Source organism: Temnothorax nylanderi, unplaced genomic scaffold (genome assembly GCF_030848795.1).
Source record: "Temnothorax nylanderi isolate EJ_2023f unplaced genomic scaffold, tnyl_v1.0 TNYL_tig0121_pilon, whole genome shotgun sequence".
Lineage (NCBI taxonomy): Eukaryota > Metazoa > Arthropoda > Insecta > Hymenoptera > Formicidae > Temnothorax > Temnothorax nylanderi.
In genome coordinates, this window is record NW_027249183.1 from 240,234 (window position 1) to 257,349 (window position 17,116).

Consider the following 17,116-nt stretch of genomic DNA (forward strand, 5'->3'; position numbering starts at 1 on the left):
GATCGATGATGAAAGCGCGGAAGCGTGGCGAAGATGTATAATAAAAGTTCCTGGAACTTTACGGAAACCTTCGGCAAACCGGTTTATCGATCCAACGGCGGATTCTTGTCCATACTTAGCGATATGTGTTTATCTTTAAAAACGGCGGTCTGAATTGGATTTAACTCAGACATCAGATTAAACTAGGAAATATAAGAGTATTAAAAAATTAATTTGTAACTTTAACACCGATTTAACAAACGTTTAATTTAAAATGTCCTTCTTTTTAACACCTTCAGTTAAACTCTTTCCGTTTAATGTATTTATCTTTATTTTTTATTATTTTAAACTAGAAAAACTTTAAGTAAGTTGCTTATTTTCAGTCGCTTACCGTCTTCATCTTTAATAGTTTAATTTCATATCTTTCCCTGTAGACTAGAAATCCTCCAACCTACGACTCGCCAAGACATTTCGACGTTATAATATTAAAGAATTTTTTAAAACAAAGATATTTTATTTTTATATAAATTTCAAAAATAAAACTTATCCGGCCCCCCAATCATTACAAAAATTTTAATATGACCCTTTTGACAAAAAAATTAGGAAACCCTGTAAACTACCGGCTCTAAAAAATTATGAGCAATACATATTTCTCATCTAAAGTTTAGAAAAAAGTGTTTTTTCAGGATATAAGATTCGTACAAAAAGCATTTTTTTAGAATATAAGATTTCGTACGAATCTTGTTAAGAATATTGTCAAAGGACATGAGTTGAGTTAACATAAGTTTGATTCTCTCAAATAAATAAATTAAAAACAAAGTGTAGGAAATTGACCTTCGTCGGTGCAGCTGCACCCGCATTACAATCTATTCGTGTCAATTGCCTCCTACATTGCTTCTTCTCTCTTCTATTCCTACAAAAATCTCACAAAAATCATCATGCAGAATTTCTACTATCACAATATCACGACTAGCGTTTATTTTATTTTAAAGGTATCAGTTTTATCTAACAATAAATAATACGTTTTCAATGTTTGGAAACCGACGAGTTCGATAAAAGTTTACTTATCGACGAAAGTTTATTTCCGAAGTCACTTCATGATTATCTTTATTCCAAGAATAGGACGTTAACAAATGCAACGCAAAAAGTGCGACAAATACCGACTTGACAGGAATTCGCGGCGAGTCGCCGGTAAAACACATATGTGCGCGTAAACACACGCACACAGAGGCAGGAGCGAGTTCACAAGGTCGTTGCTGGAAACGTCAAGATATCGGGTGGCGGCCGTGGCGCATAACCGCAGGTTAGAATTCGATCGAATTTCGTTTATCGCCGCATCCTTAAACCGGCTTTTCTCGGCTAATTTTCGTGCGAAAATTAACGGATCTGTCGCGCTTAATCGTAAGCGGAATAATTTCTCGATCGAGTCGGAGAGGATGACGAAGTCGATGATCTCACCTGTTGGTATGTTGCTCATCTCGATGGTCTCGCGGCGCGAAGTTTGGAGAAAAATGACGACTTTCGTTGACCGTGCGGAAAAGATCGGCGTGTCCCAGCGTCACAGATCAATTCACCAGGACGCGAAAAGTAACATACGTTCTCCGATACCGTAGAGAGATCGATCAGTTCCGTCACGACGGTGAACTAGCTGAGTGCCGGCGGCCATATTGAAAACGCGGCTGCCAGTGGCGCCGTGTAGCGAGTGTTCGGCAAAACGTTATGCGATTCGGCGGAGAAATTTGATGATATATAGCCTAATTCTAATAAATATTAATTGCTATAAATGACACTTACTACGTTTACGCGAGCGTTACTTTTGTAGTAACTTACGATAATTTCTTCGCGTAAACGGGATTTTCCTTCGCGTAAACGGAATTTTGTAGTAACTTGCGATAATTTACTCCGCGTAAACGAGTGATATATCGTAAGTTACGACAGAAGTAACGCTCGCGTAAACGTAGTAATGTTAAGCGTCGTCTACAATGGCAGCAGGAGTATGCAGTAAGACGTAAGCAGTAAGCTATTGACCAACCACAGTCAATTATTCTTGAATTGTAATAATCCCATTAGTCAATAAGTTACTGCTTACGTCTTACTGTATACTCCTGCTGCCATTGTAGACGACGCTTTACCACGTTTACGCGAGCGTTACTTCTGTAGTAACTTACAATAATTCCTTCGCGTAAACGGGATTTTCCTTCGCGTAAACGGGCTTTTGTAATAATTTACGATAATTTACTCCGCGTAAACGAGTGAATTATCGTAAGTTACTATAGAAGTAATGCTCGCGTAAACGTAGTACATATCTTATTGATAGATAGGAATATAAAAATATAAAATTTAAATGAATTAAAGATTTTATTTTATATATACGCTAGAGATGTGCGAACTATTCGAATGCGAATCGAATCGAGTGAGATTTGATTTGATTCAAATTTCTATAATTCGAATCTGAACTATTCGAAAATTTCGAATCTGGATGGATTGAATACGAATAATATACATTGTCAATTTTATAAAATCATTTAGTATGATCATGTTAATATTAGGTGCATTCAATACCTATTATAACCGCTCACTGAACGGCTAAACTAGCAATCAAAAAGTTTATTTCTAATTTTTGACATGCTCCAGTAGTCACAGGGCAAATTGTAAGTATAAATTTGGATATGCATAAAAAAATAGTAAGCTATGGATAATAAAATAAACTATATTTTTTAATTTTAATTTCTATATGTATGTAATTGGATAATGTTTATTGGATATTACATAAGAATATTTTAATAGTTTATTTATATGATTTTTCGCCTAATTGTTTCAGTTACTGCGACATTAAATAAAGTATATTTTATTAGCGCGAGACACTACCGTGTCTCTTGATTAGTTTTATATTAAATATTTAAATATGTTTTTTGATTTTAAAAGAATTTATATTATATTATATTATATTATATAATTATATTATATTATATTTTATATTATATTATATCATATAATTAATATTATTTTTCTACATTGAAATATTCTCTTATTATCTATGTGTTAATTAAAATTCAACTTAATAATAATTATTAATTAAAATAAGTTATATTTCAACGATTCGATTCGAATTCAAAAGAGGAAATAAAATTTAATTTGATTTGATTCGACATCAAAAATTTTTGATTCGACATCTCTAAACACGCAATATTAAAATTAATGATTATTTTATTACATAGTATTTTAAAATAACTAAAGAATGTAAATAAGATACTAATTTCATGATACTAATTTCATAATTATTCTCTACAAAATTTTCGATTTACAATTATAGGTATTGTAGATTAGCAAACGATTAAGATTTTTTACTTTCCTTTTTTTTATTGTTCTTAATTAGCAAATTATACTTTATATATGTGAGAAAGTTGAGTTGCTGGGCTTTTATTAGAGCTGCGGAATAGATATGGGGGCACGATAAGAATTCTTTTTTAACAACATTTATTTCTAGTATGCCTATTGTCTATGTACAGTTACACATCGGCGTGATCTATGCAACGCAAACACAACGAGTTATTCCTACAAGCTACGTGCACGATTTTTAACAATAATAAGGTCCTCAGAGGTGATGCGGGTGATTATCGTGGGGTACGATCGTCGTCGTATAAATGGTTTGCGTCGCCATTTCCTCGTGGAAGCATAGAAATTCTATCGGGTGTCAGATATGTGTATACTCGTATATTTATAACGTAAACTCGTTCGCGATTGACGCGCTCGTATACCTACTCTAAGGCTGCGCGATTCCGCTTATCAGCCGAGAGTTATCGTCTGCAGACGGCGAACTTGGGCTGGAGCAGCGCGCGCTACGATCGACTCGACGGACCGATGGGATTATAATTCGAGGATCCGAATTCCAAATCATACCGAATCCCAAAAATACCATCCAACGAACATCCCAACTCCAAAATTATAAACCGTCGCGAAAAGAAACTGTGTCCTTTTTCTTCTCTCGCAAAATGCGTCTCTCGATTGCCATGTTCTTTTTTTTTTTTTTTTTAGAGGAAAGAGATTGCAATGGATCGATTGATTACTTGTTCCGTAGCATGGTTTAGAATTCAGATGTTTCTTCCACGATTTAAAACACATTTGGCTCTTCGAGAACCTCAAATTATTGTCGTCCTTCTTAAATTAAGCTTGTCAACGCACACGCGACACGCAACATATTTGTCTCAAGGTTTGCCCTAGGAAGCGTCTATTCGCGCAAAAGATATACATTCTACCTGGAAGCAGTAACGTAGTTTATTCAACAAATATATACTGGATCTCCTTTGCGCCTTTGACTCGCGAAGTTTTCAGCCTTTCCCTGAAATTTCGTTTCTCAAATCTCTGCGTGGGTCATATTTCCATCAGGTTCTCCTCAGCTCTAGTTTCCTTAAATCTGTGAACCTTAGGGATCCTTGGCACCAAATTAATTTGCGGATCCTGAAATCTCATTTCTTCCCAACGCAGCGTCTCGCAGTGGTTAAAGTTCGGCGATTTTTTTCCCAGATTGGAAATTGAAAGTAAACTCAAACGCACAAAGTTTGCGGTAAATAATTATTGCTGGATTAATTGGTATCGAAGCTATCGCGAAAAATCATTCTCGGCCCGTCTGACTTTGGTACAGGTACAATCGCTGTATATTTACATGAAAATCTACAACATTCCTGCTCAAAGAATCCGACAGAACCATACGAAAGGAAATCGATCGTATTTTTTATATTTGCAATGTCAGATTCTTCTGTCTGATATATATCTTTAGATAAGTCTTCTACCTTCCACTATCTTGTTTTCACTGTTAAAAAATGATACATTCTTCCGATTTAAATTCCAGATTGCATTCTCAATCGATAAGATACAAGATTTTCTCTACATTTCTATTACGTATACAGTTTTGATATAAATATACAAGAATATTCTTGGATAGAATTAAGTCCGATTCTCATATTAACGTCGGAAAAGTAATTTGATTGAATTGACAGATCGATAGAAAAGCGTTTAATACATAGATAACTATTTGTGATGATTTAATTGAGAAACCTGGATTAAAACTATCGTTTGCGATAGTCTTCGATGAAATGACATAGACTGTCCCTGAAATAAGTCACCCTAATTTTAAGGACATTCTATGTAAACTTCAAATCAGTTCTTGCCGTTCTCTTACTATGGCTTTTTCAAGCAGGGATACTATGAGAGAATCGCCTTTCCGGTCGTCTAACTTGGCCTTTTATAAAAATAGTACCGGAGACAGGAAGCGCGAACCAATGATACAATCGAACGTTCGAAAGCTATACAAATCCTGATTTTCAGAGATTGGTCTTTGAATAATATTCGTTTGTATCTTCGATTCGCTTCCTTCCTACGTCGAAGAGTGTGGGAAATAAGTTCCCAGCAACTCATCGAGTTCCAATTTTGGCGCTTGAAGAATCTCGTGCGCGCAATATCTGCTTAATTACTTTACACAAAAACATCGATCTCTATAATGGCATCTATTACCGATCTACCCACCTGTCCTCTTAGGCAATTTATTTGTAATTTTGCACTAACGACGCCTAATTGCCGATCCTCGTGGGCATCAGAATGAGCTCCGTCTTCATTAAAAGATGTCCTCGACATCGGTGTAATTACGGTCCCAATATCCGCCCAAGTATATCCAATCCTCCTGACCCGTGTAAGGATTCGTACCGGATTGGAACCATCTGCACATATATTTTCTAAATTACCAATCGCATTAAGAAATCAGAGATTATCTATTATCTAAGATTATTTATTATTAACATTTCAATTTTAAGTCATTTGAATCGCAAGATCTTTCGAAAATTTAATTCGTGAAATTTTTGAATTAATTAAGCTTCTTATTTCTTAAATATCAAATATGCTATTTCAAAATAAATCAAGTAATAATACCTGGGAACATATTCGTTTCCTTTTTTCTGCTTGCGCGCTTTGCGGGAATTCCTCTGTTTTTCCTCAAGCCTAGCTTTATCGGACGCAGACCCATCCTGATCACCGTTCTCCAGCTTGCGGATATCCGGTCTCAATCTGGAATCGGTCGGGCATAGGGTTTCTCCCATATCGGGCTCCAGTTCGTTCAGTGACATTGCAAACGTCGTGAACTGATAATACTGCAAATTAAAGATTTTTACTCGCCAACTTGGCCAGTTAAGTCGAGTAGAAATTCTTATTGTTAAAACTAATTAATTATATTTACTAGCGAAACAAAGTTTCTGATTTGGTTAAATTATTTTTATCGAATTTGAATAGAATTTTGCAAAAAAATAATCGAAATGTTTGAAGTGTCAATTTGATTTAACTAACATCCGAACTGTTGCTGGGTCTCGGCGTGGCCTGCCAAAGTGTGACAGATCCTGGAATCTCGTCCACGATCGGAATGTCATCAACGAACGTACTGCCAAAGGGCTCCTCTATCGCATCCTGTAAATAAAAAGAATATTTATCATACATATAGTAATATGAATGTATTAAAGAAGTTATTTTTAAAAAATGTATCGATTTGTTCAGTGAAGATTTTTTTATACCTGATGTAGGGGCTTGAAAGCTCCGACTTTGAGACTGTGAAGCTTCGCCAGGACCTTTTTGTGTCCTGGACTGCCCTGCGGACTTTTGGCCTCCAATTTGATCTTCTCCAGCGTTTCCTCGTACAACGAGGGCTCGCAGGATCGTAAAACCTCAGTCCATTGGCCATAAAGAAAAAGTAACTTCCTTTTCCTAAAAAAAAAACGTAAGATAACGATAATGAAATATTTTATTTTATTCTAGTTTAAAGTTAAATAAATTTATTGTACCAATAAATTTTTGTCTTTTGTATTCTGACCTAATTGACTTTAATTAAAACTTACTCTTGATTCGTTATGAACCCCTCGACGCGATGGACGTCCTTGCCGTTCAGAGTGCTTTTAATAAAGCATAACTTCGCCTTTAAATTATCTCCTCCGTGTTGTCTGATCTCTAGAGGGCCTGATTGCTCCATCCACAGTTGGCCCACCAAGACATTGTGAAGGATGCAATTGACATTTTGCCAAGTGTAAGATTCCTTCCATCTGTTCAAATGTAACCATTAACACATCGAGCATTTTTTAGAAAGACTCGAGCTCTAAAGTTCTCAAAATATATTTCAATCTTTAGTAATAATCAATTTAAACTCTCTATAAAAGATCTTCTAGCTTTTCAATTTTCAGTAATAATTAAATTAGATGAATATTAAGAAAATATAAGAGATAGTGATTAAAATAATTAACATTAAATAAAGTAAATAACTATATGATATATAAATTAGCTATGATTGTAATTAGAACTGACTTGGGTAATTCGACCGTGACAACCCCTTTCGGGTGCACCTCCAGTGATTTCCCCCAGAATTTCAATTTGGGATGGATGCTGCCGTGAAAGATGAAGTCCTCGCTGTCAGCATAAAACGCGGATACTGGTGGATGATGCGAGACCTGTTCGCATATTATCCTGAAGAAGATTCGAATAAAAAATAAATTCCAAGTGTAAAAAGAGAAATAATAATAAATTATCAAGAAAATATCGATCATCAATTAATTCACTAGAAATTAAACTAATGAATTAATAAATACGATCTGTAAACCAGTTTATTACCGGAAATCCTCGCGCTGTAATTCATACGTTTCGCCCAAAATTGGATTGAAAGGTTTTCCAAAGCGCTCCCAGTTCGAAGCGAGGGCACTCACAGCGAAAGCCGCGACGTACTGCATAATCATTAATTCGAAATTTCATTTATTAATAGCGCTGGATTATTGATTTATCATCCCGATTAAATTTACAAAGGCAATTTCTCGCGCACCTGAAGCCTCGAGATCGGCGATTCCTGTTGTGCTGCCTGCTTGAGCAATATGGCATATTCCATGTATTCCGCGACGCGTTGCAAGAAAGAGAGGGGCTCGTTAAAGATGACCGGCATGCTGGTCTTGCTGATGTCCTTACCCAGCTGGAGCGTCATTGAGCAGAGATTTACTTCGGAGTGACCCGGAACTGGTAATGATGTTCTTGGAAAGCAAAACGCGCTTTGATAAAACTTGAGTAAAAGAAAAATATTTTTTTAAAGATGGCGTAATTTTAGTTTACACAAATTTTGTAGAAAAAAAAACGAAGAATTCTCAGATCTCTAAATCTTCGAATATATTTGCAGTTTTTAACGTGACTGAAAATTCGAAGATTCGAACAATATTTACAGACTGATAAATTTGAAGATTTGTCGAAATTTATTGCCTACCTGTAACGTCCTGATATCCTTTCGTTGGCCATTGTAAGAGTCTCTCGTGGTTATCGAGCGTCCCGACGACGGTAGGAGCTTCCAATCTGTCGCTCTTGTGAGTCGATACTTCGATTTTCACTAACATTGACCAATAATTATGAAGCTATGATTTATTACAAGGTACGTGAGAATTCGAATTATTTGACCACATTTTTTCAGAAAGTTCGCAAATCCTCCAAAATTCTTAAGCAAATAATTGGCAACTTGATGGCTTAGTGGTACACGTTTTTAGATTTTCAGATAGTTATAGTTTCAATCGGAAGCTTTACGTAAAATTTTTCTGTTAAGTATTCGAAGATATCAATTCTAAACTCTAATTCGGAATTCTGACAGTCGAATTACTTAGAAATTAGAGCCAGCCGATTGTCGGATTTTCAGAGAGCAGTTTTCTTTGAAAACGTATAATTTCAAATATTTAGCAAAATTCTTTGGAGGATCTATTTCTATTAGCCAAAGAGGATTTTTAGATAGTTCGATCTTTGGAGTCTTGAATCGTCGAATCGTGCTGATGGACCTTTAGATATTCGTAAGCTCGGGGTCTTTTCGATCTTCCGTGGCGCAAGTGAAACAAGAAGGAGGGGAGGGGAGTGAGGGAGGCGCGGTATCTAAATGGACCGTCCGGTTCTCCAGAGAGAAAGAGCTTTGTCTCGCTATCTCGGTGACATCCCGACAATTATTTCGATTGACTGAAGCCGCAGATAATGTCACTCTCGGAGGATCGTTCGGTACTCGCTGTCACTCGCACATGGCGGTCGGGGATTTTGGAAGAACGAGATCGTCGGGACCGGAAATCACGGCGCGATTGTTTCAGCCTCGTCTCACGATCAGCTGTATGTACACTTGAAGACTGTTGAGCTTGCGGGCGTGACGGCAAGCTCCCCCTTTGCTTTTGGAGCGAATATCAATAAATCCGAGCATGACCGTTGAGCTCCCGTGGATTTCCATTGGAACGACCGACCGATTCGTTCGTGAGGAACGACAACCGGGGTAAAGTTTGCAAATTCAAAAGGCTTTCGACTTCTTAAAAATATCTAATGTCTCAAATGTCAATAATAAGTAGAAATGTAATTGGCTTTTAATTTTTTAAATACAATCTTGTAATTTTCTTCTTTTTAAATAAAATGCATGACGAATTAATAAATTAATTTTTCTTGGACATTTTGCTATTTTGAAAATAATATAAAATATAAATTATATAAAAAATATATAAGAATTGTTTTTAATTTTTCAAGATTTAATTTGAAGAATCTAATTTGGAAATTAGTTATTAATAAATTTTGTTTAAATGTTCTATTTTAAAATAGATAAAAAGATGCTTTGGATTAAATGCGAAAAATTTTTTGCGATTTTATTCTAGCAGCTTATTCAATTTTAAAAAATTCAATTAATACATAATGTCAAGGACTGCGATTTAACGTACGTAGTTATATATATACATAAAAATCAATAAATGCGAAGGCGGAAGGGTAAAGTTTGAACAACGTGAACAAACAGATATGAAACACCCACGATTGAAAAAGAGGTTGAATCATGCAATCGAGCGGTCTGCGTAGAAAATACGGGATGAATTTAATTAACGCATACCCCATACGTATGCAGTGTCGAGCCCACAATGCTGCCCTCATCGCGTGCGATCCTCCCGATAAAATTGGCGCAAGACACGAAGAGCATTCACTAAAGAACCATTGAGATTGCAGAGATCTTAATTGATAAAAGATACCTTAAATAAGAGCTTAATTTCCACATTAGACTGTATTCTGAAGTTTAAAACTGCACCTTCACGTTTTTTAATTTTTTTTGCTTGAATTGTGGTAGCTTATTATTAAATAAATCTTTGGACAGAGAGAGAGAGAGCGGATGCTTTGGTAACGCTATAAGTAAATACGGCGAACCCGGTCAAATGCTGACCCGTTAACCTTTCCCAGTGAGAAATACCTCATCAAAACGATATCAAATTGACGTCAAATAGATGAATATCTCATTTTGATGAGATATTTCTCACTGGGTTAGAGGCCGGGGGTGGTCGAAATATCGACCACCCAAAAAACACAAGCTATTTGATGTTTTCAGGCAAAATTTGTGTGTTGAATAAGGGAAAAATAGTAAAAAAAAAAAAAACTCTTCAAATCCTTTTCCCGGCCTCTAAAGGTTAAAAAAAAGCATTGAAATGCGAGAAAACAATTGCTAGTACATTGTCTTTACATATAAAACGCGCAATTAATTATTATTTTTACTATAATCTCGAATAACCTCGAGAGTTAATCCTCGATTTTTTAATTCCAGAATTCTCGAATCCTCGACAATTCTTAAATTGCTTGGACCGTAGTGTTCCTTAGATTTTTAAATCTTTTAACTTTTTAAATCATACTTTGAATTTTTCAGAATTCTTTATCTCAAAGTTCGAAGAAGTGATGAATCCGATCCATACGGAGCTTCTTAAAAAATGCTATAATTTTTAATTCCTTATGATAATCTCTTTCTCAATTATAGTTCTTTAAATTCGTGAATTCTTTTTTAACTTTAATCATATGGAGTTATGGATTCTCGATTCAGATCTGGCGATCGACAAAGTGATGACCGGCGGCGGATTACTTTCTATTTCAACCGGCATTGTAATATTTTACGAGCCGCTCTCGTCTTTATTGTCTGGCATGAAGAGTTCAGTGCTCTGTGGGCGCATCGTCGACGACTCGGAATAAGAATAAGCCGAATCTCTCTATTGATTCACCTGGAAACCAAATCGATATCCGTACGAGGCACAGGCGCTCACTTCGTTACGGATCGGCCAACTTTCCTCGAATCGTCCGTTGAGTTCGTCGCCCGTTTGACAAATCTGCCAAATTCTGTGGCCTCGAGATTAATTTTTGTCGCGAAAAGATTACGGTTTTACGAAAGATACTGTGATCTTCCAAAAGTCTTCTATGTGTGAGGAAAGTGCAGGAAAAAAATATGTCATTATGGAACATTACATTAAACATTACGTTAAATAAAACTTATAGTTTAACAATGGATTAATCTAATGCAATCCAGATTAATTTGGAGAAAATTTGGAACCAGGAAAAAGTGCGTGAAAATATTTTTTATCCGTGTAATAGAATTAAGATCAATATTTCGAATTGTTCTAAAAAGTGGCAGGAAGATAACATATTGGATTTCGAGAATGAATAAGAAAGATAATCCGTCGTTGGAAGATGAGAACTTGGAGATTTCCGGAGACCCTCAAGAGCCGAAGGATTTGTCAAAGGAAGTGGAAGGGAAACCAGTGTTTCGCAAGTACCGCACAAAGCATATGAAGCTATTTCCGGAATTATATCGAAGTGACGTCTCGATTCATCCCAGCTACACCGGTTTGAAAATCTTGCCGTAGTAAGAATTCAATGGATTAATTAAATTATGCAAATTACGCAAATTTATTAGATAAAAATATATTAAAAAATACATTTTTTAATATCAAAATAAATATAATAACATTTATTATAAAGGGTTAATTTTATTAAATCAGATGTCCTGGAAAAATTCACCGAGAGCCTTAAAGAAATCATTAGCTTTTCATAAAGTTTGTTTAATTGCATATCGAGTATAATTTACAATTAATTGCAGAATTAATTGTTTTATTTTTTAAGCCATGTGGTCTGCAGGCATCGCGTGCAAAGGATTAAGCGACAGTCATTTCGGCAGCTAAATCGCGAGATCGCGCATTTCGCCATGAGCCAGATGTTTGCTCTCGATGGTGTAAGGATCGATCGCGTCTTCAGCGTCGGTATGTCGCCGAAGATGTTGATTGTGCTGGATCCGTTGACGGAGAAAGAAAGACGCCGACTGAACGAGCTCATTCGAGATCCTTAAGAAAATCCTTCGCGTGTAATTTTGATGGAAATAGATTTTTTCATACGTCTTACTTAATGATTTTTCAATTATCCCTTCTTCTAATTTTGTATTTAATATCTGCTGTAATTATGTCAATAAATTTCTAATTACCTACTCTTAATTATTACCTGTTAAATAATTAAAATTCTTTTGCATTTGAAGAAATTTTACAATCTATTATTTAAGAAATCTAGATTGTTTTTGTTTTATAAAAGTCATAGATCGGTGTTATAAAAATATTAAATAATTTTAATAGTTGAAGATTAGATACTCGCTTTTTAAAAAGTTTGAAGAAAGGCATTAATATTTATTTATTAAATATGTTTTTAATGACAATTTTTGTCCCAAAGATGGGACGTTGTCGATTAATGAGGAAACTCGAAAAACAAAGGAAAGAATCTAGATTGATATTTGTCAAGCTGTAAAGATACTGAGCGAGGAAAAATATTTTTATAAATAAATATATGCAATGTTTCGAAATACTTACCAGGGCGGATTTCTGTCCATTTTGTATAGTTGCGGGTCGGCTCCTTTGGAATTATGGGACATGCATGTTAGTTTTTATCACATTTAATAGAGAGTATTATGAAAAGATGTACAGCTATTTATAGTTTTCTAGCCTTCTAAAATAACACAAATTATAAGGCTTAATTTTAAAAATTAATGTTAGAATATTTCTAATAATAACATAATAGTTGAAAGTGTCGAAATTTATTGTATTGCACCACACACATTTATTTAGGTGAAAAATGGATATATACGAAGAATCACAGATGAAGAGATAAAATCGTTGGCATTGGAAATAGCCGGGACTAATGTGGCTACAACTTATATTTACTGTCCGGCAGATCCAAAGAAGGTGCTGGGTATTAAGCTGCCCTTCCTTATCATCATTATCAAGAACATGAAGAAGTATTTCACGTTCGAGATAACAGTAAAGCCCATGCAAATACATACTTAATAAATAAGGCTTCCAATTTCCTTTCTTAAACAAGGTTTTCCGTCCTATTTTAGTGTAAATGTGCAAGAACGCAGATACTCGTTTATCTTAATAAATAAGATCAAATCCCTTTCTTTTTTCTAAATAAGAGATTTTGTGCTTTAAATAAGATTTCTAATTTTTGTTATTTAAATAAGACCTTCAATTTTTCTTCTCAAGTAAAACATCTTATTTCTTTTTCTCTTATTTTAAGTTTCTTTTTTTTAAATTAATCTTCTTTTTTCCTAAATTTACATATTGTAATACATATTGTGATCTGTCGTCAAATAGATACTGGACGATAAGAATATGCATAGGAGATTCCGTGTAAGCAATTTTCAGAGCACGACGCGTGTTCGTCCCTTTTGCACGTCCATGCCCATCGGGCTTTCAGGTGGATGGAATCAGATTCAATTCAACCTGTGTGATTTTACGCGACGAGCGTATGGTACAAATTATATCGAAACCACTAGAATGCAGATACATGCCAACTGTAGAATCAGACGAATTTACTTCGCCAATAGGCAAGAATCTGATATATGGATTAATTAGTTCTCTAATTAACGATTATATTTTGTATCATATCAATTTAATGATTATCGGACAATCATAAAATATGTTATTTATGTAATTCATTTTACTTAATTCTTAGTAGATGCCATAAATTTTATTAAATTTTTGGTATGGTGGATTAATGTGAAAAAATTTATTAAGTATATTAAATAATCTACAATCATAACAATCAATGATATGCTTATTTTTTTTTAAGAGAAGTTAAATTAAATGTTAAGCAAACGTTTCTTTTAGGCTTTATTCAGAAGACGAGATGCCGGAAGATTTTAAACTCTTTTTCCCGGTACATCGGAAGAAGTGTGTTAGAGAGGAAGATGTGCCAAAGAAACCCAGCCTGATACTTGAAAAAGTACCGTCCATCGTGAAAGAAGAACCGATTATCGAACCGGAAGTGTTAATAGAAGAGACAATTGAGCCGCCAACAATTACGGAGGAACTAGATTTAATCGAGGAAACAATACCAGAGATGCGTCCGGAAGAAGCGGAAAAGATAATCGTGAAGAAAGATGAAGAACAAGAAAGAGAAAAAGAAGAAAAAGAAGAGGAAGAGAAGGAGGAGGAGGAGGAGGAGGAGGAGGAAGCTGAAGTTGAAGAGACTGTGGTTTTTGACGAAGACGAAGAAGTCGAGCCTACGGACATTATTCACGAAGATGAGAACGAAGAAGAAGCTAATTAAATAAAATATAATTTCAAACAAGAAATGTGTGTTTTATAAAATCTTGTATTTTATTATTTAGGCTTTGTATATTCTCTTCATATTATTTTAACAAAGAACAGATTATCAATATTACAGAAAATTCAAGAATATGAATAATTAAACGGAAAAGTCTTCAGAATCAAGATTATGACACATCATAGTCGTCATCCTCTCGCTTTCTCTTCAATGACTCGTCGGTCTCCATCTTTACGGTCGGTAATGTCTGATTGGAAGTGATCTGTATTTTTGGCTTCGTTACTTGCGTCTTTACCGCTGTAGTGCTTGTTGTTGCTGCAAAAATATTTACATTAGATATATTACATATTTTGAAAAAATAATTAAAAAATTTTTAATATTACACCTAATTTTAAATATAACTAAGTTTAATTTTTTAACTTAATGTTAAGTGAAGAAAATAATGTTAAGTGAAGAAAATATTCTGATAATACCAGCTGTAACTATGCATATACTTCAGTGTTTATTTTATAATAGAATCTTACTTGTTGGAGTTCTAAAGGAAATACGGAATGGTATGGAGAAATGGGACTGGAATAGGCGGAATGGAGCTGAGGTTGGAAACAGGAAAACGGACACGTTACTTTATATTAAGTAGATAAATTAGCAATAGAATAAAGTGATACATTAGCAAGAAATTAACATAAATATCAAGGCCGTCCACAAGATTTTTCCCAGGGAGGGGCAGGATTCAAAATGTTATTTCTAGAATTAAAATACTTATATAAATACTAGAATTAAAATACTTAATTTAGAAAAGACCAAAACCCATGGTTGAAACGTGACGATTAATCCGACCAAAACCAATGGTCGAATTGTCACATTGCCAAATGTTGTCGATTAAAAATAGAGTTTTTCTTGTAAACTACTTATAATTTGAATTTTATGTTGCACATACTAATATATATGTAAAGTCCCAGGTACAAGACTACAGACAATAGAACATCTACCTAAGTCCTGGAGGGAGAAGGAACGCATTTAGTTTCAGCAACTTCCCTGGGACACCCTTCTTTCATTCGCTCAATTTCTTTCAATCTCATTTGTAGAAAGCAAAAGCAGGCATTGATTAAATAATAAATAAAACTGAGATTTTATTTAATTTTCAAAAAGCAGGCAAAATGAATTCAATTCGAGTAAAAAACTAAAATTAAAAAAAATTAAACTAAAATTCTATCAGAAAAAAATATTTTTTTCTATGGATTAGGGCAGAGATCGGCAAAGTTAGCACAAAAAATTATTTGTTAAAAGGAAAAGCAAATGCTTAATTTATTCTGATTCCAGGGGGGAGACAAATGCCTCTTCTTACCTTTCGCCCCCTCCCTGTGAACGCCTATAATAAATGTAATAAATATCAATTAGGTAAAGAAACGATGTATTACCTGTAGAGAACTTCAAAACAGGTTTTGGTATAGAAATGGTTTGTGTTCTTGCCACAGTGGCAAGTGTGCCAGGCCTTTTAACGATCGACACACCAGTCTTATTTCCTTCTACTTTCGGTCTCAGCTGTCCACCAGATTGATTATTGCCTACCAAAGAATGCGCAGGTTTTTGTACAACTTTCTTCGTCGCATTTCTAAGTTTGTAATTTGTTGCGTTTAAGCAATATCGATCCGGTGGTAGTCTGAGGCCATTGCTTGGCTTAACAAAAGGTAGCGGAATGTTGTTTTTGGTTCGTGCCACATCTAATAGAACGTCTCTGGGTGGTGGATTCGTGAACGAACGCTCCAGCTGCATCTTTACTGCCAGTCTGACATCATCCAGGTCAATGAACTTCTTTTTAGCGTGGTTGGCATATACTTTGCTGTCGTCCAATATGCATGTGACATATCCTGTGAGAAAATTCCTTTATATTAGATAAAGTTTCAGGAGTTAAACACAGTTAAATAGTCATTGAGAAATAAAGTTATTAAAATAAAAGAGAAAACTTACGATATGTGAATTCCAACAACTGATTGATCACCTTAGGTTCGTAATCTGTTATCCCCATATCCTTCATGATTGACATGATGACTTGAGCATCTTTGGGAATATGTTTTACGTGGCTCATACTTTTCGTTTTTTCCGACATTTCGTGAAATTAAAATAACCGTTACTGTAAAACACCGTGAACTATGCACACAATCGTTCCGCGTGACGCTGTGGCCAAAATAAATGTTTTAGGTTATTATGCATGGTGGCTGGTAGCCCAGGGTAGCGATCATGTAACTTTTTCCCTAGAGCGGAAACGTGAAAAGTGAGAAGTTTCATGTAACTATCTCTTTCTATTGGTGTTGAATAGAAAGAGATAAACTTTTCACTTTTCACGTTCCGTCCTAGGGGAAAAGATACATGATCGATCCCCACAGGACGATCCAAAGATTTTTCCCTAATGCATTTCGTACACAATCCCCTATAAATCCCTAACTGACAGAAATAAATCTCCTAAAGTTTCCCCTAACAGATTATAGTTGCTTTCCATTTACATCAAAACTCAGATAATTCTCACTTGTGATGTCATTCTGTCTTTATTATTCATAATTCCCAAAAAGGATAGAACGACGTCACAAGTGAGAATTATCTGAGTTTTTATGTAAATGGAAAGCACCTTATAGCGAATTCGATTGGATCATCGACAACACCTCTGGCTCGATTCTTGAATTTATTTGCAAGAGAAACGTATACGCAAATGCCGTGCACGTCCGAACAAGTCCGT

The 17,116-nt window shown here is 35.0% G+C and overlaps 3 protein-coding genes across 4 annotated transcripts; 1 reads left to right on the forward strand and 2 right to left on the reverse strand.

The window, feature by feature from the left end:
* Nucleotides 1–3,439: 3,439 nt before the first annotated feature.
* Nucleotides 3,440–9,133, reverse strand: LOC139776498 (oxysterol-binding protein-related protein 2). 2 transcript variants are annotated; one of them, XM_071713188.1, is made up of 9 exons: nt 8,252–9,133; nt 7,823–8,024; nt 7,618–7,727; nt 7,315–7,473; nt 6,855–7,055; nt 6,534–6,723; nt 6,313–6,429; nt 5,902–6,119; nt 3,440–5,693 (listed from the first exon to the last, which is right to left on the reverse strand). In XM_071713188.1, the coding sequence occupies exons 1-9, from the start codon at nt 8,281–8,283 to the stop codon at nt 5,591–5,593; spliced, it is 1,332 nt and encodes a 443-aa protein (XP_071569289.1). In that variant the 5' UTR covers nt 8,284–9,133; the 3' UTR covers nt 3,440–5,590. The 2 variants fall into 2 exon arrangements, with proteins under 2 accessions (XP_071569289.1, XP_071569290.1); XM_071713189.1 differs by having other exon boundaries at nt 7,823–8,053.
* A 3,574-nt stretch (nt 9,134–12,707) lies between these two features.
* LOC139776509 (cilia- and flagella-associated protein 20) lies at nt 12,708–14,567 on the forward strand. Its single transcript, XM_071713201.1, has 4 exons — nt 12,708–12,713; nt 12,903–13,094; nt 13,431–13,663; nt 13,947–14,567. The coding sequence occupies exons 1-4, from the start codon at nt 12,708–12,710 to the stop codon at nt 14,386–14,388; spliced, it is 873 nt and encodes a 290-aa protein (XP_071569302.1). The 3' UTR covers nt 14,389–14,567.
* Taf9 (TBP-associated factor 9) lies at nt 14,416–16,730 on the reverse strand. Its single transcript, XM_071713192.1, has 3 exons — nt 16,354–16,730; nt 15,804–16,253; nt 14,416–14,700 (listed from the first exon to the last, which is right to left on the reverse strand). The coding sequence occupies exons 1-3, from the start codon at nt 16,490–16,492 to the stop codon at nt 14,555–14,557; spliced, it is 735 nt and encodes a 244-aa protein (XP_071569293.1). The 5' UTR covers nt 16,493–16,730; the 3' UTR covers nt 14,416–14,554.
* Between the last annotated feature and the right edge of the window lie 386 nt (nt 16,731–17,116).